General features: G+C 45.4%; 1 protein-coding gene across 3 annotated transcripts in view; it reads right to left on the bottom strand.

The window, feature by feature from the left end:
- Positions 1-8,053: 8,053 nt before the first annotated feature.
- LOC145266965 (solute carrier family 25 member 44-like) overlaps positions 8,054-27,682 on the bottom strand; it is a 70,243-nt gene continuing 50,614 nt past the window's right edge. For all 3 annotated transcript variants that reach the window (XM_080122802.1, XM_080122801.1, XM_080122803.1), the window contains 2 exons: positions 21,178-21,305; positions 8,054-8,364 (listed from right to left, as the gene is read on the bottom strand). In XM_080122802.1, coding sequence (XP_079978928.1) covers positions 8,176-8,364; positions 21,178-21,305 — 317 coding nt within the window. In that variant the 3' untranslated portion in view covers positions 8,054-8,175. The remainder of the gene's footprint in view (positions 8,365-21,177; positions 21,306-27,682) is intronic.

The raw sequence follows: 27,682 nt of genomic DNA, 5'->3' as shown, positions 1-27,682 counted from the left end.
TTCAACATACTTAAAGGAATAAATGGTAAGATGGTCAACATCGTGAAATTCGGAATATAGACTTTTGTCATCTATTTGTTATATATGAAAATACAGGTTGGAACGATAAAATTGTCGCCCTAAAGAAAACAACACTAAAGCTTTATTTTAAAACTTTTATTAAAAAAATCAATTCAGACAACTTGATTATGTAGTAGAGCTCACATCTATTCAATGTAGTCGTCTACAGTCTCAATCGCCACCTCGATACGGGTCCAGAACTAGGAGAATGCCTTAGCCACAAGCACTGGTGGGAACTCGGTGGATCGCGGGGATTAGGCTGGCTTTGGTGCTGTTGGAGGTCATCTTCTCGATGGATGACCAGATGAAGTAGTCCGGCGGGTTCAGGTCAGGGGAGGAGGTGGGGCCAGTCAGAGAAGGGTACCAAGTCATAGCACTCCTCAAGTCAAGCCTGGGTTTCTTTGGACTTGTGGGCCTCACAGTGGCCACCTGATTGCACCAGGGGATCACCACACTCTTCAGCACAACCAGGTACACTTTGGTGTTGACTTTGAAACCGACTTCAAAGATGTGAGGTAGCATGATGTGGCTCTCCCTTAAAACCACACCAATGACCATAACCATGGCCGGAAACTTCATTGCGCTGTGCCCTCAAGCGTTGAACTGTCTGCATTTACATTTTAAGGGTGCTGGCAATGGTCCTGTTGTCATAACTTGGATCGGTAGAGAGCATGAGTTGTATAGCGGCGCATCTCTGATATCGCTCGTAGAACATTGTGTCACTTTCAGACATGATAGAAGGCTCCTATTGCTGCTATTACACAACTGGCCAACTAGTAGATGGTGTGCAACAAAAAAAGAAAACCGGTTTTCATCAAACGGAAATGGAATCCTGTTTTCTTTTCTAAAGCGACAATTTTATCATTCCACCATGTATTTTTTTTTTCCTGCACGAAGGAATTCAAACACACATCTCTGCTCCTGACGAACGTCCATGACAGGGGGTTGTTTTCTCAGATTCTTACTCCATCAGTATCTGCAACAGACAGACGAAATTTTCAGGTGATGAATGTATAAGCACAGCCATCATAACAATGCACCTTGCAATTCCCTCTGATCCATTCTGACGGAATAAAAAAGTAGGAGGCATTACTTTTGGAAGTGTCTACTAAGTGGATATATATATATATATATATATATATATATATATATATATATATATATACACACACACGTCCTCCCTCTCTATCTCTTTTCTTTTTCAGTTTAATTTCTTCCTCCTTCTCTCTCTTTCTCTCTCTCTCTCTCTCTCATCTTGCCTCTCACACATTATCTCCTTGACTGTCACAATTGTGAACCGTTTTTCCTGACTTCATAATCTCCACCCAGAATTTCCTCTGCCCCCCCCACCAGACCCCACCTATAAAGGAAGGAAACAAGTGTTCCGCCTCATTCTCTCTCTCTCCCCTGCCACTCAAAGGTCAGTCTCCCCAATGGCTGCCAACAGATTCTAACGCTTTATTTATTTCATCTGCATTCAGACATTGAAATTAGCATTCAGCTAACGGGGTACTGCTTCCACATCTTGGAATGTGCCACTCAGAGCACTTTCTCCTGTCTTGACACAATATAAAATCTACTTCGCAATCTAGTTAAAGAGGGGTGGGGGAGTGATCTTTCCTCTCCCCAAATAAAAACAAAACTTGGGTATTTAGCAAAGAAGCCAACAAATGAAAAAAAAAAAAAAATAGGGGGCGGGCTCAAAAATTCAAATTATTATTAACAAATAATTGTTACCAAAGGCAAAACAAGTCACTTACTCTTCTACTTACTTGGATGAGGTTTGCAGGGTTTGTTTTACTATACACATAGATACGAAAAAGTTGTCAAAAAACAAAAATATAACAAATAAATGTTACCAAAGGCAAGGTAAGTTACTCTTCTACCTAACTGCATAAGTTTTTAGTGCTTTTATTTAATGTAACATGTTTATTTGGTTCGAAAAACTTTATATGCATATGGGAAAAAGACAAATGGCAGCATGCTCGCTGTTGGATACATTAAGTTTGGGAAAATAAGTTCAAACTAAAAAACTATACAAAATACTGTTAGAAACTCACTCAATATATGTTACCGTGACATAGGTGGATATATATTAGGTGGGTTTCTAACAGTATTTTGTGTAATTATTTAGTTTGAACTCATTTTCCCAAACTTAACGTATTCAACAGTCTTTTTCAAATATATCGATAAACATATTTGTCTTTGTCAAATATATCGATAAACATATTTGTCTTTTTCAAATATATCGATAAACATATTTGTCTTTGTCAAATATATCGATAAACATATTTGTCTTTTTCAAATATATCGATAAACATATTTGTCTTTTTCAAATATATCGATAAACATATTTGTCTTTGTCAAATATATCGATAAACACTGTACGATTTTCGAACCGATTACACGTTTTAAAGAGTAAAACCTTTTAAAGAGTAAAACCACTAAAAACCTTTGCAGATAGGTAGAAGAGTAACTGTTCTTGCATTTTATAACATTTATTTGTTATATATTCGTTTTTTGATCACTTTTTTGAATCTGTATATAGTAACACAAACCCCCAAAATACAATCGTATCAACTCAATATATGTTACCGTTACATAGGCTGACATATATTGAGTAAGTTTCTAACAGTATTTTCTATAGTTTTTTAGTTTGAACTCATTTTCCCAAACTTAATGTATTCAACAGCGACATGCCACCATTTGTCTTTTCCATATATACCGATAAAAACTTACACTTCTATTTACTTGGATAAGTTTTGTGTGTATTAACAAAATTTTAAAGCGTTTATTCCATTCGTAAAACAAACAGGAGTTGAGTTGTTAAGTTAAACTTGTAATCAACATGGCCGACAAAAACAAGCCATATTCGGAGTGTCAGTAATGGCTAAAAACTCCAAAATTAAGCAAAATACTGATAGAAATAGACCACACAGTAATACTTACCATAGGGAAAGGTTGGTTGGTTGGTTGGTTGTTTTTGTTTTACGGCATATCAACCCTTTTCAGGTTATTTAATTCCAAATCCAAAGATTTTGAAGAAAAATTTTTTAATAGAATATACTTGTTGCTTTCAACTCGGTTTCTATTTAACCCATAGTTGGGACCCTAACAGGTACTACCACTCTGGGTCAGAGTGGACCTGGGAGCAATGACAATTAAAGGGTGGCTCCACACTCCCCAAAGCCCGCAAGCTAGGGCCTCACCACTGGATATAGTTTAAGGTCAAATCCAGGACCCATAGGGAAGGGAGAGTGTAATTATTCTGTACTTTCATCTAACAATTTAATAAAAATTGAATTTAACTTGAAAATTATTGAATTGAAAGCCATGTTTAATTTCAGAAGAGTTTATGATGGGTAGCTGTTCTATACAAGTTCTGATGATGAAGAGTTTTTTAGTGGGTAGCTGTTCTGTACAAGTCCTGAAGATGAAGAGTTTTTTAGTGGGTAGCTGTTCTGTATAAGTCCTGGACTTTAAAATTTTGCAGGCAAAGAGCAAAAGATCTTTCTCGTGGTGACATGAAAAAAAATCATGTGCGGGAATTATAAAAGATCTAATATTTTTTTATGGAGCGATTCTGGTTTCTGATTGGTTGCTAGCAGAACGTGACTCAATTTGATTGGTCAATTCCTATTGCCAGTGTTTTCCAACTTTTGGTGATCATACCCTGTTATTATATCAAAAATATTGCAACATTTAACTATTTAACTATTTGACATGAAAATACTATTTTAAAAAATAAAACAATAATTTGAACATATTCTTAATGCCGCTCAGCATATTCTGGCAGCAATATCAGGTGCTGGTTGAGCCCGAGCGAACATTTACGAAACATTCGGCTCGTAATCTTCACAATTTCATACAATACACCAACATCATGTTTAGGGCGGGAGTCCTGTGCATAGAAATATGTAAACATATACACATACCTAACTTTATATATAAGAAGTGCCTTTAATAAGTTTCCAGACCTTTTTTTGTACAGGCATTTAAAATTGTCGTAGACTCTTGAAAATTCAGTATGTTATTGCTATACATCTTATGAATAATTTTTATGATTTCAAGTGCAAATGAACAGCCACAGCAGGAATTGGAATACATCCTACTAAAGCCTTAATGTCACAACTGTTGAATTTCAAAAAATGCAATCTGGACGTGAAGATACTTTAGAAGAACGATATGCAATAAAATTATGTTTTAGACTTGGAAAAAATGCCACAGAAACATATGGAATGCTTCAGATAGCTTTTGGACCATCTTGCATGAATCGAGCCTCAGTTTTTGAGTGGCATAAGAGATTCAAAGAAGGCAGAGAGTTTGTGAGGGATGATGAAAGGTGTGGGAGGAATAAGGAAGTCAGAACACCAGAGTTGATTGGCCAAATAAAGAATTTTGTGCATAAGGACGTCGTATGTCTACAGGGACAATAATTGTACAATTTGATGGCAGTGATTATTATTCGTGAGGAATTGAAAATGTATTAAATTTGTGCAAATTTGTCCCAAGGGTACAGTCCACAACGCCATCCTTGTCACAGAATATTTGACCAAGATGGACATCAAGACAATTCTTCACCCTTCCTAGAGTCCAGAGCTTGCTCCCTATAACTTTTGATTATTTCCCAAGCTTAAGGAAAACCTCAGAGGCTGTCGTTACGAGACAGTTGAAGAGATGAAAGAGGCTGTGACAAGGGTCATTGACATGCTCACAGAAGAGGACTTTCATGGGGCCTTCGAGAAGTTGTTGAAACGGTACAGCAAGGGCATTGCAGCTGGAGGAGATTACTTCGAAGGGGGCAAGAGTTTCATGTGTGTACAATCAATCAAAGTGCTCGTACGAAAAAGCACCTCGTATTATGACATTTCAGGCTAACATAATGCAGGTGTTCTCGTTCTATTAATCCTTCCTGCGACAGTTTTAATAAGAATGATTTGGATGCTGTAACATTACTCGGAAAGATGATGTTACCAGTCTTTCTCTACTCTATTCAAATTTCCATGGTTGCTGCTCGACTGAGCTTCAAGCTTGTGCACCCCCCCCCGAAAATCCTCAGCATGAACTTATCTTTTTATCAATGCTGCAAATAATTCTTTTCTTCTTCCTTTGCGTAACTAAAATGAAACCCAACTTTCACAGTTACTCTCGAAAACATTGCACCTGTGAAACACGTTACTATGGGAATGTTTACCTACAAATTAAAAATGGTCGTTTTTCAAGTCCAATATCAAGTCGTCCTGTGAATTAATCATACTTCCCAACAAACCTTTCCGAGTTATGTTAACGTTACATAAGCCAAATGAAAATCTCACAATCCCTTATCCTCGAGTGGGTTTTCGCTTCCATAAGTGGTGATCCAAAGAGAAAAAAAATTCAGCTACCTTAGCCACAGATTTGGAAGGTAATCGTTTCTTTTCCCTGCATCGCCTTTCTTGTAGAAGAGATGTTGCTAGTCTTTTCCAACTCTATATGTCCAGGGTTGATGCTCGACTGAGCTTCAAGCTTGTGTAATCTCCACCTCTCCAAAAATTTTTCTCAGCATGAACTTTTTTTTGGGGGGGAGGGGGATAAATAACTTTTCTTTTTCTTTCTCTGCGTAACTAAAATTAAACCCAACTTTCAAGAACAGAATTACCTTGAAAAACTTCCCACTCATGGAAGACGTTACCATGGGAATGTTTACCTACAAACTACAACATGGTCGTTTTTCAAGTCCAATATGAAGTCATCCTTTGAATTAATCATACTTCTTAAACCTCTGAATAATGTTGCATTAGCCAAATGAAAATCTAAGTAATCCTTAAAGTGGATTTTTGCCTTGATAAATGATGAACAACAAAATTTTTTTTCCAGCTACCTTAGCAACAGATTTGATGTAAATCTTCCATTTCAGATGTGGATGAAGGTCAATCCTAGGAGCTTGTGAAAAGAAATGAGTTTCTCAATGAAAATCCCATTCATTTATACCCGAGACAAAATAAGGATCGAGCACTTGTGGTGAAAGGAGGGAAGCCTAGTTTTACAGGTGCTATGCACCTAGTTATATAAAGTTAGGCCTGATTGTTTTGTTTTACGGCATATCAACCTTTGAATGTCGAATCTGGTAATTTTGGAAAAGTTTTTATTTATTTATTTGTGGACGATTATCCTCATTTTCATAGTTGTTTCATAATGTTTTGGTCGACTATTTGTCAAATAAATCTTGTTAGAAAGAGCTGATCCAACCGATCCAGGGTGAATACCGCAACCATGACCGATGGTGTTGGTCCATGTCATTAGCCACTTAGCCATCATCATTTCCCAATGTCTAATATTTAAAAGGCCAGTTGTCTGTATGTATATTCAGCTTAAAATCGTAAACTACAAAACAAACAGCCATAAATGAAAAAGGCTGAATAGGGATCTTCGATACTCCTCACTGCCAAGATCCGAGAGAACTATCTTATGAAAACCCAAGAAATTTCCCAACATAGTCAGACCTCCAGTCAAGTAGGTAATGCTTTGGTTCGTATCTTGTATGTTTATATATCATATATCTTTGCCTGTGTATGGAGTATTTTTTCCACATTTGGCCTGGTGCATTTGCTACTAGTTTCTCTCTCTCTCTCAGAAAGGGTTCAGAAGAGTTGCCAACCATAATAGGTCCCACACTGTCAGCTAGGCTTCAATCTCTGTCCCATCGACGAAATATTGCCTCCGTCTCCCTGTTTTACAAGTATTTTAATGGTACCTCTCAACATAAATACCTTGACAAACCAGACAAGCAGCTAAATCCCACCCCTACACAGATCCCTAGAGGTCAGAAAGACTTCTACTCTAATAAATTTTTTTCCCTTGGATTGCCAGACTTTGGAATTTCAGTTTGGGTCCCTGGTTCCCTGACTCTACTGACATGCAGAAGTTAAAGTGTAATGTAAACAGGCCATGCATCTTGCTGCTCAACTCCCTACATAGTATCCTTTTAAATTATGTCCTAGAAAGTAGCCCCCTATATCAAAATGGTACTGGGCTTTGTTTGGGGTAAAAAGGACTGTGATAAGCACTATAGATATAAGACATTGCCAAGGTTGCTGCAAAAAAGAGTATCTAATGTCTCTACAAGACCACCATTCGCTGGAAAGATGCTGGGATCCTTCTACCGCTCCAGAAGATATCTCACTACTGATGCAATTCTCTATCTATATAAAAGCCAAGTACGTCCAAGGATGGAATACTGCTGCCATATCTGGGCAGGAGCTGCTAAAAATAGCCTATCATGCCTCGACAGAGTACAAAATAGACTTCGTGGCTTAGTAGGGGATGCCCTTTTCTCTACCCTGCAACCTCTCTCCCACAGAAGAGATGTTGCGAGCCTATCCTTGTTTTATCGTTATTTCCATGGCAGGTGCTCGTCTGAACTCCAATCTCTGGTCCCCCCTCACCAATCTTTCACGAAAAACACCCGTCTAGCTGAATCCACTGTGAAAAATTTCCCCACTCTCTATCTGTGCCTAAATCAAAACGCGGATTCCATGAACAAAGCTTCTTTCTTAGAACTGCACACATCTGGAACTCTGTTCCGTCTGCCTGCTTCCCACCTGACTACAACTTGGATGTCTTCAAGTCCAACGTTAACAAATTCCTAATGAACTGCCCCCTTAAGTAAACAATTCATCAAATCTCCACACTAACCTAATGTACTTGCAATAACCCTTATCCCTGAGTGGCTTCCAGGCCTTGATAAGTGGTGACCACTGTGTAAAAAAAAAAAAAAAAATGTATGGAGTATTTTTGCCACATTTAGGCTGGTGCATTTGCTGCTAGTCTCTCTCTCTTAGACAGGGTTCAGAAGCATTGCCTACCTAAAAGGTCCCACACTGTCAGCTGGTGTTAGTCTATGTTATTAGCAGATAACGAACAGACGAAACCTGCTGGTCAACAAATAAATCTTGATAAACAGCAAAAATTGTCAACGGATCTTCGAAGCTTCTCTATAAAAAATAAAAACAAATTTTCTGTTTGGCTTAACAAATATTCATCTTTTTTATCAAAAAAAAAATAAAACAAAAACAAAACGAGAAAAAAAAAAAAAAAAATTAAATAAATACAACGCTGTCCAAAGACGGCGATTCGTCACCACCGGACGTCTTTGCGATATTCCTCAAGTAGCGAAAGGCGTTTAATCGATTCGTAGCCGAGGATGATGAAAAAAGAAAACATCACAGATTGGACTAGTCGAGCTGAAAGTCCTTTGAAGGCCATTAAAAGACCTTCCTCTTTCCAAAGGGTCCGGACTGTCTCATTCATATTGGAACCTTCAACCTGGGGAGACAACAAAAAGTAGAGAGAGGGAAATTATTAAATGAATTGTAAAAGAAAAAAATAACTTGTTTTAATAAAAAAAGAAAAGAAAGAATTACTGAGAATAAAGAAGGAAGCGACAAAAGTAATGGGAATAGACCTAAAAAAAAGAAAAAAGAAAAAACAAAAAAAAAAACAAGAAAAAAACAAAAACACAAAAAAGGCGAAACAAAGATGATGAAGTTGAATGAATGAACACGGGAAGGAATAAAACAAGAAAAGAATATGGGACTGGGACAGGAGGGGCAAGTCCAACCGGCAGATGGGACGGGAGGGACGAGAGAGTCAGAGTCAAACCGGCAGATGGGACGGAAGGGGAGAGTCAGAGCCAAACCGGCAGATGGGACGGGAGGGGAGAGTCAGAGCCAAACCGGCAGATGGGACGGGAGGGGAGAGTCAGAGCCAAACCGGCAGATGGGACGGGAGGGGAGAGTCAGAGTCAAACCGGCAGATGGGACGGGAGGGGAGAGTCAGAGTCAAACCGGCAGATGGGACGGGAGGGGAGAGTCAGAGCCAAACCGGAAGATGGGACGGGAGGGGAGAGTCAGAGTCAAACCGGCAGATGGGACGGGAGGGGAGAGTCAGAGCCAAACCGGCAGATGGGACGGGAGGGGAGAGTCAGAGCCAAACCGGAAGATGGGACGGGAGGGGAGAGTCAGAGCCAAACCGGAAGATGGGACGGGAGGGGAGAGTCAGAGTCAAACCGGAAGATGGGACGGGAGGGGAGAGTCAGAGCCAAACCGGCAGATGGGACGGGAGGGGAGAGTCAGAGTCAAACCGGAAGTTGGGACGGGAGGGGAGAGTCAGAGCCAAACCGGAAGATGGGACGGGAGGGGAGAGTCAGAGCCAAACCGGAAGATGGGACGGGAGGGGAGAGTCAGAGTCAAACCGGCAGATGGGACGGGAGGGGAGAGTCAGAGTCAAACCGGCAGATGGGACGGGAGGGGAGAGTCAGAGCCAAACCGGCAGATGGGACGGGAGGGGAGAGTCAGAGCCAAACCGGAAGATGGGACGGGAGGGGAGAGTCAGAGTCAAACCGGCAGATGGGACGGGAGGGGAGAGTCAGAGCCAAACCGGCAGATGGGACGGGAGGGGAGAGTCAGAGTCAAACCGGAAGATGGGACGGGAGGGGAGAGTCAGAGCCAAACCGGCAGATGGGACGGGAGGGGAGAGTCAGAGTCAAACCGGCAGATGGGACGGGAGGGGAGAGTCAGAGTCAAACCGGCAGATGGGACGGGAGGGGAGAGTCAGAGCCAAACCGGCAGATGGGACGGGAGGGGAGAGTCAGAGCCAAACCGGAAGATGGGACGGGAGGGGAGAGTCAGAGTCAAACCGGCAGATGGGACGGGAGGGGAGAGTCAGAGCCAAACCGGCAGATGGGACGGGAGGGGAGAGTCAGAGTCAAACCGGAAGATGGGACGGGAGGGGAGAGTCAGAGCCAAACCGGAAGATGGGACGGGAGGGGAGAGTCAGAGCCAAACCGGAAGATGGGACGGGAGGGGAGAGTCAGAGTCAAACCGGAAGATGGGACGGGAGGGGAGAGTCAGAGCCAAACCGGAAGATGGGACGGGAGGGGAGAGTCAGAGCCAAACCGGCAGATGGGACGGGAGGGGAGAGTCAGAGCCAAACCGGCAGATGGGACGGGAGGGGAGAGTCAGAGTCAAACCGGAAGATGGGACGGGAGGGGAGAGTCAGAGCCAAACCGGCAGATGGGACGGGAGGGGAGAGTCAGAGTCAAACCGGCAGATGGGACGGGAGGGGAGAGTCAGAGCCAAACCGGCAGATGGGACGGGAGGGGAGAGTCAGAGTCAAACCGGCAGATGGGACGGGAGGGGAGAGTCAGAGTCAAACCGGCAGATGGGACGGGAGGGGAGAGTCAGAGTCAAACCGGCAGATGGGACGGGAGGGGAGAGTCAGAGTCAAACCGGCAGATGGGACGGGAGGGGAGAGTCAGAGTCAAACCGGCAGATGGGACGGGAGGGGAGAGTCAGAGTCAAACCGGCAGATGGGACGGGAGGGGAGAGTCAGAGTCAAACCGGAAGATGGGACGGGAGGGGAGAGTCAGAGCCAAACCGGCAGATGGGACGGGAGGGGAGAGTCAGAGTCAAACCGGCAGATGGAACGGGAGGGGAGAGTCAGAGTCAAACCGGCAGATGGGACGGGAGGGGAGAGTCAGAGTCAAACCGGAAGATGGGACGGGAGGGGAGAGTCAGAGTCAAACCGGCAGATGGGACGGGAGGGGAGAGTCAGAGTCAAACCGGCAGATGGGACGGGAGGGGAGAGTCAGAGTTAAACCGGAAGATGGGACGGGAGGGGAGAGTCAGAGCCAAACCGGCAGATGGGACGGGAGGGGAGAGTCAGAGTCAAACCGGCAGATGGGACGGGAGGGGAGAGTCAGAGTCAAACCAGCAGATGGGACGGGAGGGGAGAGTCAGAGCCAAACCGGAAGATGGGACGGGAGGGGAGAGTCAGAGTCAAACCGGAAGATGGGACGGGAGGGGAGAGTCAGAGCCAAACCGGCAGATGGGACGGGAGGGGAGAGTCAGAGTCAAACCGGCAGATGGGACGGGAGGGGAGAGTCAGAGTCAAACCGGCAGATGGGACGGGAGGGGAGAGTCAGAGCCAAACCGGCAGATGGGACGGGAGGGGAGAGTCAGAGTCAAACCGGCAGATGGGACGGGAGGGGAGAGTCAGAGCCAAACCGGAAGATGGGACGGGAGGGGAGAGTCAGAGTCAAACCGGCAGATGGGACGGGAGGGGAGAGTCAGAGTCAAACCGGCAGATGGGACGGGAGGGGAGAGTCAGAGTCAAACCGGCAGATGGGACGGGAGGGGAGAGTCAGAGTCAAACCGGCAGATGGGACGGGAGGGGAGAGTCAGAGCCAAACCGGAAGATGGGACGGGAGGGGAGAGTCAGAGTCAAACCGGCAGATGGGACGGGAGGGGAGAGTCAGAGCCAAACCGGAAGATGGGACGGGAGGGGAGAGTCAGAGTCAAACCGGCAGATGGGACGGGAGGGGAGAGTCAGAGCCAAACCGGAAGATGGGACGGGAGGGGAGAGTCAGAGTCAAACCGGCAGATGGGACGGGAGGGGAGAGTCAGAGCCAAACCGGAAGATGGGACGGGAGGGGAGAGTCAGAGTCAAACCGGCAGATGGGACGGGAGGGGAGAGTCAGAGCCAAACCGGAAGATGGGACGGGAGGGGAGAGTCAGAGTCAAACCGGCAGATGGGACGGGAGGGGAGAGTCAGAGTCAAACCGGCAGATGGGACGGGAGGGGAGAGTCAGAGTCAAACCGGCAGATGGGACGGGAGGGGAGAGTCAGAGTCAAACCGGCAGATGGGACGGGAGGGGAGAGTCAGAGTCAAACCGGAAGATGGGACGGGAGGGGAGAGTCAGAGTCAAACCGGCAGATGGGACGGGAGGGGAGAGTCAGAGCCAAACCGGCAGATGGGACGGGAGGGGAGAGTCAGAGTCAAACCGGCAGATGGGACGGGAGGGGAGAGTCAGAGCCAAACCGGAAGATGGGACGGGAGGGGAGAGTCAGAGTCAAACCGGCAGATGGGACGGTAGGGGAGAGTCAGAGCCAAACCGGCAGATGGGACGGGAGGGGAGAGTCAGAGTCAAACCGGCAGATGGGACGGGAGGGGAGAGTCAGAGTCAAACCGGCAGATGGGACGGGAGGGGAGAGTCAGAGTCAAACCGGCAGATGGGACGGGAGGGGAGAGTCAGAGCCAAACCGGAAGATGGGACGGGAGGGGAGAGTCAGAGTCAAACCGGCAGATGGGACGGGAGGGGAGAGTCAGAGTCAAACCGGCAGATGGGACGGGAGGGGAGAGTCAGAGTCAAACCGGCAGATGGGACGGGAGGGGAGAGTCAGAGTCAAACCGGCAGATGGGACGGGAGGGGAGAGTCAGAGTCAAACCGGCAGATGGGACGGGAGGGGAGAGTCAGAGCCAAACCGGAAGATGGGACGGGAGGGGAGAGTCAGAGTAAAACCGGCAGATGGGACGGGAGGGGAGAGTCAGAGCCAAACCGGAAGATGGGACGGGAGGGGAGAGTCAGAGTCAAACCGGCAGATGGGACGGGAGGGGAGAGTCAGAGCCAAACCGGAAGATGGGACGGGAGGGGAGAGTCAGAGTCAAACCGGCAGATGGGACGGGAGGGGAGAGTCAGAGCCAAACCGGAAGATGGGACGGGAGGGGAGAGTCAGAGTCAAACCGGCAGATGGGACGGGAGGGGAGAGTCAGAGCCAAACCGGAAGATGGGACGGGAGGGGAGAGTCAGAGTCAAACCGGCAGATGGGACGGGAGGGGAGAGTCAGAGTCAAACCGGCAGATGGGACGGGAGGGGAGAGTCAGAGTCAAACCGGCAGATGGGACGGGAGGGGAGAGTCAGAGTCAAACCGGCAGATGGGACGGGAGGGGAGAGTCAGAGTCAAACCGGAAGATGGGACGGGAGGGGAGAGTCAGAGTCAAACCGGCAGATGGGACGGGAGGGGAGAGTCAGAGCCAAACCGGCAGATGGGACGGGAGGGGAGAGTCAGAGTCAAACCGGCAGATGGGACGGGAGGGGAGAGTCAGAGCCAAACCGGAAGATGGGACGGGAGGGGAGAGTCAGAGTCAAACCGGCAGATGGGACGGTAGGGGAGAGTCAGAGCCAAACCGGCAGATGGGACGGGAGGGGAGAGTCAGAGTCAAACCGGCAGATGGGACGGGAGGGGAGAGTCAGAGTCAAACCGGCAGATGGGACGGGAGGGGAGAGTCAGAGTCAAACCGGCAGATGGGACGGGAGGGGAGAGTCAGAGCCAAACCGGAAGATGGGACGGGAGGGGAGAGTCAGAGTCAAACCGGCAGATGGGACGGGAGGGGAGAGTCAGAGTCAAACCGGCAGATGGGACGGGAGGGGAGAGTCAGAGTCAAACCGGCAGATGGGACGGGAGGGGAGAGTCAGAGTCAAACCGGCAGATGGGACGGGAGGGGAGAGTCAGAGCCAAACCGGAAGATGGGACGGGAGGGGAGAGTCAGAGTCAAACCGGCAGATGGGACGGGAGGGGAGAGTCAGAGCCAAACCGGAAGATGGGACGGGAGGGGAGAGTCAGAGTCAAACCGGCAGATGGGACGGGAGGGGAGAGTCAGAGCCAAACCGGAAGATGGGACGGGAGGGGAGAGTCAGAGTCAAACCGGCAGATGGGACGGGAGGGGAGAGTCAGAGCCAAACCGGAAGATGGGACGGGAGGGGAGAGTCAGAGTCAAACTGGCAGATGGGACGGGAGGGGAGAGTCAGAGCCAAACCGGAAGATGGGACGGGAGGGGAGAGTCAGAGTCAAACCGGCAGATGGGACGGGAGGGGAGAGTCAGAGTCAAACCGGCAGATGGGACGGGAGGGGAGAGTCAGAGTCAAACCGGCAGATGGGACGGGAGGGGAGAGTCAGAGTCAAACCGGCAGATGGGACGGGAGGGGAGAGTCAGAGTCAAACCGGAAGATGGGACGGGAGGGGAGAGTCAGAGTCAAACCGGCAGATGGGACGGGAGGGGAGAGTCAGAGCCAAACCGGCAGATGGGACGGGAGGGGAGAGTCAGAGTCAAACCGGCAGATGGGACGGGAGGGGAGAGTCAGAGCCAAACCGGAAGATGGGACGGGAGGGGAGAGTCAGAGTCAAACCGGCAGATGGGACGGTAGGGGAGAGTCAGAGCCAAACCGGCAGATGGGACGGGAGGGGAGAGTCAGAGCCAAACCGGAAGATGGGACGGGAGGGGAGAGTCAGAGTCAAACCGGCAGATGGGACGGGAGGGGAGAGTCAGAGCCAAACCGGCAGATGGGACGGGAGGGGAGAGTCAGAGTCAAACCGGCAGATGGGACGGGAGGGGAGAGTCAGAGTCAAACCGGCAGATGGGACGGGAGGGGAGAGTCAGAGTCAAACCGGCAGATGGGACGGGAGGGGAGAGTCAGAGCCAAACCGGCAGATGGGACGGGAGGGGAGAGTCAGAGTCAAACCGGCAGATGGGACGGGAGGGGAGAGTCAGAGTCAAACCGGCAGATGGGACGGGAGGGGAGAGTCAGAGTCAAACCGGAAGATGGGACGGGAGGGGAGAGTCAGAGTCAAACCGGCAGATGGGACGGGAGGGGAGAGTCAGAGCCAAACCGGCAGATGGGACGGGAGGGGAGAGTCAGAGTCAAACCGGCAGATGGGACGGGAGGGGAGAGTCAGAGTCAAACCGGCAGATGGGACGGGAGGGGAGAGTCAGAGTCAAACCGGCAGATGGGACGGGAGGGGAGAGTCAGAGTCAAACCGGAAGATGGGACGGGAGGGGAGAGTCAGAGTCAAACCGGCAGATGGGACGGGAGGGGAGAGTCAGAGCCAAACCGGCAGATGGGACGGGAGGGGAGAGTCAGAGCCAAACCGGCAGATGGGACGGGAGGGGAGAGTCAGAGTCAAACCGGAAGATGGGACGGGAGGGGAGAGTCAGAGCCAAACCGGCAGATGGGACGGGAGGGGAGAGTCAGAGTCAAACCGGCAGATGGGACGGGAGGGGAGAGTCAGAGCCAAACCGGCAGATGGGACGGGAGGGGAGAGTCAGAGCCAAACCGGAAGATGGGACGGGAGGGGAGAGTCAGAGCAAAACCGGAAGATGGGACGGGAGGGGAGAGTCAGAGTCAAACCGGCAGATGGGACGGGAGGGGAGAGTCAGAGCCAAACCGGAAGATGGGACGGGAGGGGAGAGTCAGAGTCAAACCGGCAGATGGGACGGGAGGGGAGAGTCAGAGCCAAACCGGCAGATGGGACGGGAGGGGAGAGTCAGAGTCAAACCGGCAGATGGGACGGGAGGGGAGAGTCAGAGTCAAACCGGCAGATGGGACGGGAGGGGAGAGTCAGAGTCAAACCGGCAGATGGGACGGGAGGGGAGAGTCAGAGCCAAACCGGCAGATGGGACGGGAGGGGAGAGTCAGAGTCAAACCGGCAGATGGGACGGGAGGGGAGAGTCAGAGTCAAACCGGCAGATGGGACGGGAGGGGAGAGTCAGAGCCAAACCGGAAGATGGGACGGGAGGGGAGAGTCAGAGTCAAACCGGAAGATGGGACGGGAGGGGAGAGTCAGAGTCAAACCGGCAGATGGGACGGGAGGGGAGAGTCAGAGCCAAACCGGCAGATGGGACGGGAGGGGAGAGTCAGAGTCAAACCGGCAGATGGGACGGGAGGGGAGAGTCAGAGCCAAACCGGCAGATGGGACGGGAGGGGAGAGTCAGAGCCAAACCGGCAGATGGGACGGGAGGGGAGAGTCAGAGCCAAACCGGCAGATGGGACGGGAGGGGAGAGTCAGAGCCAAACCGGAAGATGGGACGGGAGGGGAGAGTCAGAGCCAAACCGGAAGATGGGACGGGAGGGGAGAGTCAGAGTCAAACCGGAAGATGGGACGGGAGGGGAGAGTCAGAGTCAAACCGGCAGATGGGACGGGAGGGGAGAGTCAGAGCCAAACCGGCAGATGGGACGGGAGGGGAGAGTCAGAGTCAAACCGGCAGATGGGACGGGAGGGGAGAGTCAGAGCCAAACCGGCAGATGGGACGGGAGGGGAGAGTCAGAGCCAAACCGGCAGATGGGACGGGAGGGGAGAGTCAGAGCCAAACCGGCAGATGGGACGGGAGGGGAGAGTCAGAGCCAAACCGGAAGATGGGACGGGAGGGGAGAGTCAGAGCCAAACCGGAAGATGGGACGGGAGGGGAGAGTCAGAGTCAAACCGGCAGATGGGACGGGAGGGGAGAGTCAGAGCCAAACCGGAAGATGGGACGGGAGGGGAGAGTCAGAGTCAAACCGGCAGATGGGACGGGAGGGGAGAGTCAGAGTCAAACCGGCAGATGGGACGGGAGGGGAGAGTCAGAGTCAAACCGGCAGATGGGACGGGAGGGGAGAGTCAGAGCCAAACCGGAAGATGGGACGGGAGGGGAGAGTCAGAGTCAAACCGGCAGATGGGACGGGAGGGGAGAGTCAGAGTCAAACCGGCAGATGGGACGGGAGGGGAGAGTCAGAGCCAAACCGGAAGATGGGACGGGAGGGGAGAGTCAGAGTCAAACCGGAAGATGGGACGGGAGGGGAGAGTCAGAGTCAAACCGGCAGATGGGACGGGAGGGGAGAGTCAGAGCCAAACCGGCAGATGGGACGGGAGGGGAGAGTCAGAGTCAAACCGGCAGATGGGACGGGAGGGGAGAGTCAGAGCCAAACCGGCAGATGGGACGGGAGGGGAGAGTCAGAGCCAAACCGGCAGATGGGACGGGAGGGGAGAGTCAGAGCCAAACCGGCAGATGGGACGGGAGGGGAGAGTCAGAGCCAAACCGGAAGATGGGACGGGAGGGGAGAGTCAGAGTCAAACCGGCAGATGGGACGGGAGGGGAGAGTCAGAGCCAAACCGGAAGATGGGACGGGAGGGGAGAGTCAGAGTCAAACCGGCAGATGGGACGGGAGGGGAGAGTCAGAGTCAAACCGGCAGATGGGACGGGAGGGGAGAGTCAGAGCCAAACCGGCAGATGGGACGGGAGGGGAGAGTCAGAGTCAAACCGGCAGATGGGACGGGAGGGGAGAGTCAGAGCCAAACCGGCAGATGGGACGGGAGGGGAGAGTCAGAGCCAAACCGGAAGATGGGACGGGAGGGGAGAGTCAGAGTCAAACCGGCAGATGGGACGGGAGGGGAGAGTCAGAGTCAAACCGGCAGATGGGACGGGAGGGGAGAGTCAGAGCCAAACCGGAAGATGGGACGGGAGGGGAGAGTCAGAGTCAAACCGGCAGATGGGACGGGAGGGGAGAGTCAGAGCCAAACCGGCAGATGGGACGGGAGGGGAGAGTCAGAGCCAAACCGGCAGATGGGACGGGAGGGGAGAGTCAGAGTCAAACCGGAAGATGGGACGGGAGGGGAGAGTCAGAGCCAAACCGGCAGATGGGACGGGAGGGGAGAGTCAGAGCCAAACCGGAAGATGGGACGGGAGGGGAGAGTCAGAGCCAAACCGGAAGATGGGACGGGAGGGGAGAGTCAGAGCCAAACCGGAAGATGGGACGGGAGGGGAGAGTCAGAGCCAAACCGGCAGATGGGACGGGAGGGGAGAGTCAGAGTCAAACCGGCAGATGGGACTGGAGGGGAGAGTCCAACCGGCAGATGGGAAAGGAAGGGAGAGTCCAACCGGCAGATGGGACGGGAGGGGAGAGTCCAACCAACAGATGGGACGGGAGGGGAGAGTCCAACCAACAGATGGGACAGGAGGGGAGAGTCCAACCAACAGATGGGACGGGAGGGGGGAATCCAACCAACAGATGGGACAGGAGGGGAGAGTCCAACTAACAGATGGGACGGGAGGGGGGAATCCAACCAACAGATAGTCTAACAAACTATTAGTATGAGAGGGGCAAGACAACAAACTAATAGAATGTGGGTTTTGTGAAATAATAGAATGGGGAGGTCCAACGAAGAGCATTGAATGTGGAAATCAGACGAACAAAGAGGAGGAGTGAGGAAATCAAGCAAACAGGGGAAAGTTAAACAAATGCTGGAGAATCAAACGAACGAAGGGGGAATTCAAAGAGAGGGAAGAAGTCTAACAAACAATGTGGAAAAAGTCAAACAAAGATGGGAAGAAGTTTGAACAAAGAGGGGGAGAAATTTGAAGGAAGAAAAAGGGAAAGTTGAACAAATGGGAGGGTGAAAGCAGGAGAAAAGGGGGAATGAGAGAAGGAGATGTGAAACACGAGAACAGGGAAGGAAGCAAAAGAAGACGGAATAAATGAAGGAAAAGAAAAAAAAAGAAAATTCCAAATAAAAAATTTCAAAAAAAAATTTCAAATAAAAAATTCCAAATAAAAAAATTCCAAATAAAAAATTCCAAATAAAAAAATTTCAAATAAAAAATTTCAAATAAAAAATTTCAAATAAAAAAATTCAAATAAAAAATTTCAAATAAAAAATTTCAAATAAAAAAATTTCAAATAAAAAATTTCAAATAAAAAATTTCAAATAAAAAATTTCAAATAAAAAATTTCAAATAAAAAAATTCAAATAAAAAAATTCAAATAAAAAATTCCAAATAAAAAATTCCAAATAAAAAAATTTCAAATAAAAAATTTCAAATAAAAAAATTTCAAATAAAAAATTTCAAATAAAAAATTTCAAATAAAAAATTTCAAATAAAAAATTTCAAATAAAAAATTTCAAATAAAAAATTTCAAATAAAAAAATTTCAAATAAAAAATTCCAAATAAAAAATTCCAAATAAAAAAATTTCAAATAAAAAATTCCAAATAAAAAAATTCCAAATAAAAAATTTCAAAAAAAAAATGTCAAATAAAAATTTTTTTAAAAAAATTCCAAATAAAAAAGAAAAATAAAACAAAAAGTAGAGAGAGGGAAATTATTAAATGAATTGTAAAAGAAAAAAACAACTTGTTTTTATTAGAAAAGAAAAGAAAGAATTACTGAGAATAAAGAAGGAAGCGACAAAAGTAATGGGAATAGACCTAAAAAAAAGAAAAAAAGAAAAAACAAAAAAAAACAAGAAAAAACAAAAAAACAAAAAAGGCGAAACAAAGATGATGAAGTTGAATGAATGAACACAGGAAGGAATAAAACAAGAAAAGAATATGGGACTGGGACAGGAGGGGCAAGTCACTCCGGCAGATGGGACGGGAGGGACGAGTCCAACCGGTAGATGGGACGGGATGGGAGAGTCAGAGTCAAACCGGCAGATGGGACGGGAGGGGAGAGTCAGAGTCCAACCGGCAGATGGGACGGGAGGGGAGAGTCAGAGTCCAACCGGCAGATGGGACGGGAGGGGAGAGTCAGAGTCAAACCAACAGATGGGACGGGAGGGGAGAGTCAGAGTCAAACCAACAGATGGGACGGGAGGGACGAGTCCAACCGGCAGATGGGATGGGAGGGACGAGTCCAACCGGTAGATGGGACGGGAGAGGAGAGTCAGAGTCAAACCCGCAGATGGGACGGGAGAGGAGAGTCCAACCGGCAGATGGGACAGGAAGGGAGAGTCAGAGTCAAACCGGCAGATGGGATGGGAGGGGAGAGTCCAACTGGCAGATGGGACGGGAGGGCAGAGTCAGAGTCCAACCAGCAGATGGGGTGGGAGGGGGGAGTCAGAGTCAAACCAACAGATGGGACGGGAGAGGAGAGTCAGAGTCAAACCCGCAGATGGAACGGGAGAGACGAGTCAAACCGGCAGATTGGACGGGAGGGGAGAGTCAGAGTCAAACTGGCAGATGGGACGGGAGGGGAGAGTCTGAGTCCAACCGGCAGATGGGACGGGAGGGGAGAGTCAGAGTCCAACCAGTAGATGGGGCGGGAGGGGGGAGTCAGAGTCAAACCGGCAGATAGGACGGGTGGGGAGAGTCAGAGTCAAACCAACAGATGGGACGGGAGGGGAGAGTCTGAGTCCAACCGGTAGATGGGACGGGAGAGATGAGTCAAACCAGCAGATGGGACAGGAAGGGAGAGTCAGAGTCAAACCGGCAGATGGGACGGGAAGGGAGAGTCAGAGTCCAACCGGCAGATGGGGTGGGAGGGGAGAGTCAGAGTCAAACCGGCAGATGGGGTGGGAGGGGAGAGTCAGAGTCAAACCGGCAGATGGGACGGGAGGGGAGAGTCAGAGTCACACCGGCAGATGGGACGGGAGGGGAGAGTCAGAGTCACACCGGCAGATGGGACGGGAGGGGAGAGTCAGAGTCACACCGGCAGATGGGACGGGAGAGTCAGAGTCACACCGGCAGATGGGACGGGAGGGGAGAGTCAGAGTCACACCGGCAGATGGGACGGGAGGGGAGAGTCCAACCAACAGATGGGAGGGGAGGGGAGAGTCCAACCAACAGATGGGACGGGAGGGGAGAGTCCAACCAACAGATGGGACGGGAGGGGAGAGTCCAACCAACAGATGGGACGGGAGGGGAGAGTCCAACCAACAGATGGGACGGGAGGGGAGAGTCCAACCAACAGATGGGACAGGAGGGGAGAGTCCAACCAACAGATGGGACGGGAGGGGGGAATCCAACCAACAGATAGTCTAACAAACTATTAGTATGAGAGGGGCAAGACAACAAACTAATAGAATGTGGGTTTTGTGAAATAATAGAATGGGGAGGTCCAACGAAGAGCATTGAATGTGGAAATCAGATGAACAAAGAGAAGGAGTGAGGAAATCAAGCAAACACGGGAAAGTTAAACAAATGCTGGAGAGTCAAACGAACGAAGGGGGAATTCAAAGAGAGGGAAGAAGTCTAACAAACAATGTGGAGAAAGTCAAACAAAGATGGGAAGAAGTTTGAACAAAGAGGGGGAGAAATTTGAAGGAAGAAAAAGGGAAAGTTGAACAAATGGGAGGGTGAAAGCAGGAGAAAGGAGGGAATGAGAGAAGGAGATGTGAAACACGAGAACAGGGAAGGAAACAAAAGAAGACGGAATAAATGAAGGAAAAGAAAAAAAAAGAAAATTCCAAATAAAAAATTTAAAAAAAAAAATGTAAAATAAAAAATTTCAAAAAAAAAAAATTTCAAATAAAAAATTCCAAATAAAAAAATTCCAAAAAAAAAATTTTTTTTAAAAATGTCAAATAAAAAATTTAAAAAAAAAATTCCAAATAAAAAAATTTCAAAAGAAAAATAAAAATTCCAAAAAAACAATAAAATTTCCGATTTTGATAGAAATTACAAATCATATTTTTTTCGTTGGTAGAAATGAAAGAACCAGAAAAAAAACAAAAAAAAACGTGCTTATTATGTGGAACAATTGAACCTACCTGTATACGAGCGCGTATCACATCGAGTGGATTGGTTATAGTCGACGCAGACACACCACTTAGGGTCCCAGAAAAACATTGGATTGCAAGGCGAGGAATCCACTCTGGCGAAACCCCAGCAAAAAACACTGAAATATTGAATAATAATAATAATAATGATTAAGATGATATTGAATGATGATAATTATTTTTAATTTTGTTATTAAAAGTACAAATAAAAACTGATTGTGTTACTTTCATCTTTTTATAATTTTGTTAAGTTTTATTTTTATATTTCAATAAATCGCTTCGCACTAAAAATACTGAAAGACAATGAAAGTGAAGGAACTGATTCGCCTTGTCATTGCTTCCGGTAGTAAACACACAGGAAGTTAGGAATGGTTGGTTGGTTGTTTTTGTTTTACGGCATATCAACCCTTTTCGGGTTATTTAATGCTGAATCCAAAGATTTTGAAGAAAAATTTTTTTAATAGAATATATTTGTTGTTTTCACGTCGGTTTCTATTTAACCCATCACTCTGGGTCAGAGTGGACCTGGGAGCAATGGTAATTAAAGGGTGGCTCCACACTCCCCAAAGCCCACAAGCTGGGGCCTCACCACTGGATATAGTGTAAGGTCATATCCAGGACCCCCATTGAGGGACTTTTACCCTCTGCAGGGGGCAGTCAGCGTATTCTAATGCCCCACCGACAGGGCCGGGAAGTTAGGAAGTACATTTGCTGACTATAACCCCTTTAGTTAGCCTTTGACAATTAAATATTTTTGTTTACTAGCCAAACCAATGTAATATTATTTCATCTATATATATATAAAAGCGAAAATGTATGTATGTATGTACGCTTTTCCTCGATGTCCACAAAAGGCTTCTTTCAGAGAAGCGCTTGCTCGGTTCACAACTTCTTAAAACTTTTTATATCATCTATAAATTGTAATATCTCAGAGTTATCCACGAGCTCCCTGTCTATTTAATTTTATTGACTTTCAAACGTTAATTATTCCACATTTCCCGCATCGGCACGTGTTACATTCGGTTTTCGGTATAAAAATAAGCGAAACTCGACTCTAATCACAGGCCGAATGCCAGTTGTCTCAAGAGAGCTAAGTAACGTTTGTTCAATGTCGACTTCGTCATACCAGACTGTAGCTTTCATTTCGCTCCTCCTAATAAACAGGGAGCGGATTTTTAACAACAAACAAACCGATTTATTCATCTCATTCAAAACTGTCCCGCACAAAATGCTTACTGCTGAATACCTATCGCCGTCACGTCAATCAAAAACGTGCACCTGTTTTTTTTTAACACTTTACTATTTTCCAACTGCGCGTCGTGAAGGCTTCGTTTTTTTTTCACGGGCACCCGTTTTTTTTCACATACCCCGAAAAACACCCGGGCAACGCCGGGTACCCCTCGCTAGTTAAATCTAAAAGCTGTAAAGCTACATCATCAACGCTCTGATCCGCATCTGGCATCAATTGAAATGGATGGCACTCGTCTTGGGGAGGCTCCATGTTTTGACAAGCATCTGGGGTTGACCTTTATGCCTGATCTGAAATGGAACACATACATCAAATCTGTTGCCAGGGATGCTGGAAAAATGGTGGGATCCTTCTACCGCTCCAGTAGATATCTCACTCTTGATGCAATTCTCTATCTATAGAAAAGCCAAGTACGTCCAAGGATGGAGTACTGCTACCACATCTGGGCAGGAGCTGCGAAAAACAGCCCATCCTGCCTTGACAGAGTACAAAAGAGACTTCGTAGCTTAGTGGAAGATGCCCTTTTCTCTTTTCTGCAACCTCTCTCCCACAGAAAAGATGTTGCGAGCCTATTTTTGTTTCATTGTTATTTCCATGGCAAGTGCTCGTCTGAGCTCCAATCTCTGGTTCCCCCCTCACCAATCTTTCACGGAAAACACCTGTCTAGCTGAAACCGCTGTCAGTAATTTTCCCCATTCTTTATATGTGCCTAAATCAAAACGTAGATTCCATGAACGAAGCTTCTTTTTTTTTTAGAACTGCATGCCTGTGGAACTCTCTTCCGTTTGCCTGTTTCCCACCTGACTACAACTTGGATGTCTTCAAGTTCAACATAAACAAATTCCTGATGAACCGCTCCCTTGAGTAAGACACTTTATCAAATTTCGATTACTACGATGTTGTCCCATTGATTACTGTATACATGTATACGTAATAACCCATGCACAAAGCTTCTTTCTTAGAACTGCACGCCTGTGGAACTCTGTTCCGTCTGCCTGTTTCCCACCGGACTACAACTTGGATGTCTTCATGTTAACAAATTCCTAATGAACCGCCCCCTTAAGTAAACATTTCAGCAAATCTCCTCACTAACGTAATGTACTTGCAATAACCCTTATCCCTGAGTGGCTTCCGGGCCTTGATAAGTGGTGATCACTGTGTAAAAAAAAAAAAAAATAACCCTTATCCCCGATGGCTTCCGGGCCTTGATAAGTGGTGACTATTTAACAAAGGCTGTCTATAAACATTTGAATTTCTTCAGATGTTTTTAGACAGCCTTCGTTAAATAAAAAAGAGTATATCATTGCATTAAACCTTTTATTACTTAAATAATTTGACTTTGCTCGTTTTATTAAAAAACAAAAAGAGAGAGGTTTGTTGGGGACGCAAAACTCAATCATGTTCTGCAAAGTCAATAAACAAAAACCACTTTCCTATCAAGGCTCTACAAACACGTTTATCTTTACCTGACCTTTGACAACTAAATATTTTCGATTACTAGCCAAATAGAAAAGTTACTAGCCAAACCCATGTGATTTTTGGAATATGACATCTTTGTTCCATGATGAGTATAGACATAAATTTTTTTGTATTTTCTTTTGTTTTTGTTTTTTTTAAAATAAGTGTATTTTCAAATAAGTACCGAATTTTATGTTGCGACTTGAGCATTCAAATTTCTTCAGATGTTTTTAAAAGCAGCCTTTGTTAAAAAAAAAACAAAAAAAAAAAAAGTACAGTATAATCCGGATATAAGAACTCCCCCCCCCCCCGGGGCGGGAGAACACACACACCTCTTACATCAGAGTTACACTATACATTAAAACAGGCTCTAATTTGGGACCAGAAAAAAATCTCTTATATTCGGGATCTCTTATATCCGGGTTACACTGTATATTGTTCTGTTAAACCTTTCATTGTTTAAATAATTTAACTTTGTTTCATTTCAAAAAAGAAAATGAATAATAATAAAGGTTGAAAAGATGTTTTTTTTTGTTTTGTTTTTTTTTACATGGGCATCACCACTTATCAAGGCCCAGAGACCACTCGAGGATAAGGATTAAAACTATTACTTTTTAATGTTTTCTACTTCATCGATTGTTTTCATTTTATCATAAACACATAGTTCTCTTATGCATACTTTTCATATCCCCTCCCCCCCTCCCATACTCATATAAATTTCATTACGAAATTTAATTCAACTCTAATGCATTTCGGTTCATTTGTGTACAAAGTCAGCCAGTTTATTCTTTTGTAAATTTAAAACAAATCACTCCCCCCCCCCGACCATAAAAAAGCAGCAAAAAACAAATATACCACAGCCAAGCAAATAAATAAGTAAATATCCCCCACAGTCACCCAATAGTTTTTTGTTTTTTTTTGTTTTTTTTTCTGAATACGTTTTAGGCGAAAATAATCATTCTGGTTCTTTCCAGCCATTTTCCTCCTGGGAGTTGCAATACTTGCTGGATGTATAGGATTACCAATCTGATTAAAACAAATGTTGGCTATTTCTGATTTTCAGAACTCAGCCAGGGATTTCTCTTGGCACCAAAACTAACAGAGCCTAGGCCATTTCTGAAATGGGTTTGCCTCTGTTGATTTTGGTCAGTCCTGTGCAGTTCTAGGAGGTCCATCCTCCTAGTTTTTCTCTCTTTGAGAAGTGGTTAGTTTTTTTTCACTCAGTTTTGGAAGATTGTTGGTGAAAAACAAAAAAAAAAAACATAATCACCAAAAGATAAGCGTTTTATTATTTCTAGTCGCTACTTAAAAAAAAAAAAAATCACTTGCAAGTGTGACCGTTTCACTCCAAACGTAAAACCCTGGTAATACATTCGATATAATATTTGGGGCCACCTCAGCAGAGCACGTTTTCAGGACTATAGCATCGATAAGCTTAGATCAACTTGCTTTGGCAGTTAAAAAAAAAAAATTTAAAAAAAAAAAAATTGCTAAGGTCCAAATTTTACCAGCCAAATTTCCCCAAAAAAATCTCCAGAAAAAACACTAAATTAGTGACATTGCTAAAAAAATATGGAGTACGTATATACGAGTGTCATTCCAAAAGTAATGTCTGCTATTTTTATTCTGCCTGAATGGATCAAAGGGGATTGTAAATTGCATTGTTATGATGATTGAACTTTGCATTCCTGACCTGAAAGTTTCATCTTTCTACTGCAGATATTGACGATATGAGATTTTAAGAAAGCAACTTCTGTCATGGATGTGCGTCAGAAACAGAGATGGGTCATTGAATTTCTCCATGCAAAAAAAAAAAAAAGAAAAGAAAAATTTGAACCAATCAACATTCATCGGCGCCTGTTGAACATTTACGAAGCCGATACAGTTTATGTCAGCACAGTTAGGAGATGAGTTTGTTGATTTCAGAGCGGCAACAGAAATATGAGTGACAAAGCATGATCTAGACCTGTACAACCGAAGCATCAATAGAGATTGCCACAAGTACATTGAGAATGCTGGTGACTATGTAGAAAAGTAAATTCTGGAGCACAAAAAGTGATACCATTCCTGTCTTCATAACTCTTCAACTTTTTCAGTTAAAAAAATAGGAGGCTTTACTTTTGGAACAACCCTCGTATGTATGCTGTGAAAAAAAGGCACTTGTACAGTTTAATCAAGACATTAAAAAATGAAAATATCGAAAAAAAAGGTTATATTGTACGTATTCGTTTTGGACTGAATATCTCAAAAAAAAAAAAAAATCACTTAATTTGATTGAATAGTTTTTTTTTTTTTTTTTTTACAGTGGAAAAACACTTTTTATGACAGCATGTTGAAGGTAGACATATTTGAATTTTTTGCACATGCCACGGGGAGATAACTCAGTTTAAAGCGCCGACACTCCCTCTCCATCTTTAATACTAGCTTTTCTTTCTAAAAATCAAACCTTTTGCTCGGTATCATAACAAATTGTTTTTTCACTGTAAAAAAAAAAAAATAAAAAATAAACTACTTGATGAAATTAAGTGAATTTCTTTTTCAGAGAACTTCATTCCATAACAGATACGTACAATATAACCTTTTTTCAATATTTTCATTTTTTAATGTCTTGATTAAACTGTACAAATACCGAAAAAAAAATAAAAAATAAAAATCTTTTCAGTGTTACTGTTCTTGCCTAAAATTTTCTGTAATTCTTCTTGATTAAAAAGAAAAACTATATTTTCATTTTTTAATGTCTTGATTAAACTGTACAAATACCGAAAAAATAAAAAATAAAAATTGTTTCAGGGGACATAACTGTTCTTGCCTAAAATTTTCCGTAATTCTTTTTGATTAAAAAGAAAAACTATATTCAGAATATGTGGAAAAGTGAATTCTGGAGTACAAAAAGTAATACTATTCCCGTCTTCGTATCGCGTCAATTTTTTAAGTTTTAAAAAATATAGGAGCCTTTACTTTTGGAACGACCTTCGCTATGAAAACAAAACAAAAAAAAAACATCCTCTTTTACTTCAAGTTGATAAAACCATATCAAGGGACATAACTTTTCTTGCCTAAAATTTTCGTATTTTAAATTGATTAAAAAACATTTTTAAAAATGTCTCTTGTTCAGAATTCCACGTATATAATTATATATATATATATATTGATAATTATATTAAAAACAAGCATTTTTTTTTTAATTTTTCTGATGTATGCATCAGTGACATAACGAAAAATATTGTACATTCAAGTTTTATTTTTATTAATAAAATAATTTTAAAATATTAATAGAAATTTGTAGGCATTACAACAAAAAATGTCGCAAGTTTGAATCATGTTGAATTATCTCCCTTAGTTTTTTTTAGATGGTTTTCAAAATGGCGTTGCGAGATTCGTTTCTTCATTAGCCATAAAATTCGATGTTTTTATTCAAAAATAAAACTACTTGATCAATTTACGTCATTCTTTGTGTACAATATTTTCGTTCCATCATGGTTACTCGCTTTTTTTATACGAAAAAGACAAACAAACACTGAAGTCGACGGCATGGTGGGAATTTTGTTTAACTCGATCAAAAAAAAAAAAAATGATAGAGATGATGTCCGTCTGGGAAGTATGTGTACATTTCTCGTGGAATCTAACTTACGTAATAAGCCCGATGCAAAAAGCCTTTCGTGGACATGTACAAACACTCGTGCCTTTTATATATTAGACTAGCGGGGGTACTCGGCGTTACCTGGGTGTTTAGAGGTATGTGTGCTCGGGTGGGGGGTAAATCAGAACAAAAGAATAAGTAATAACCCT

The sequence above is a fragment of the Euprymna scolopes genome, chromosome 42, assembly GCF_053919585.1.
Source record: "Euprymna scolopes isolate OS-2025 chromosome 42, ASM5391958v1, whole genome shotgun sequence".
NCBI lineage: Eukaryota > Metazoa > Mollusca > Cephalopoda > Sepiida > Sepiolidae > Euprymna > Euprymna scolopes.
Note: the sequence above shows the minus strand (reverse complement) of the source record. Positions and strands in the feature narration are given on the sequence as shown.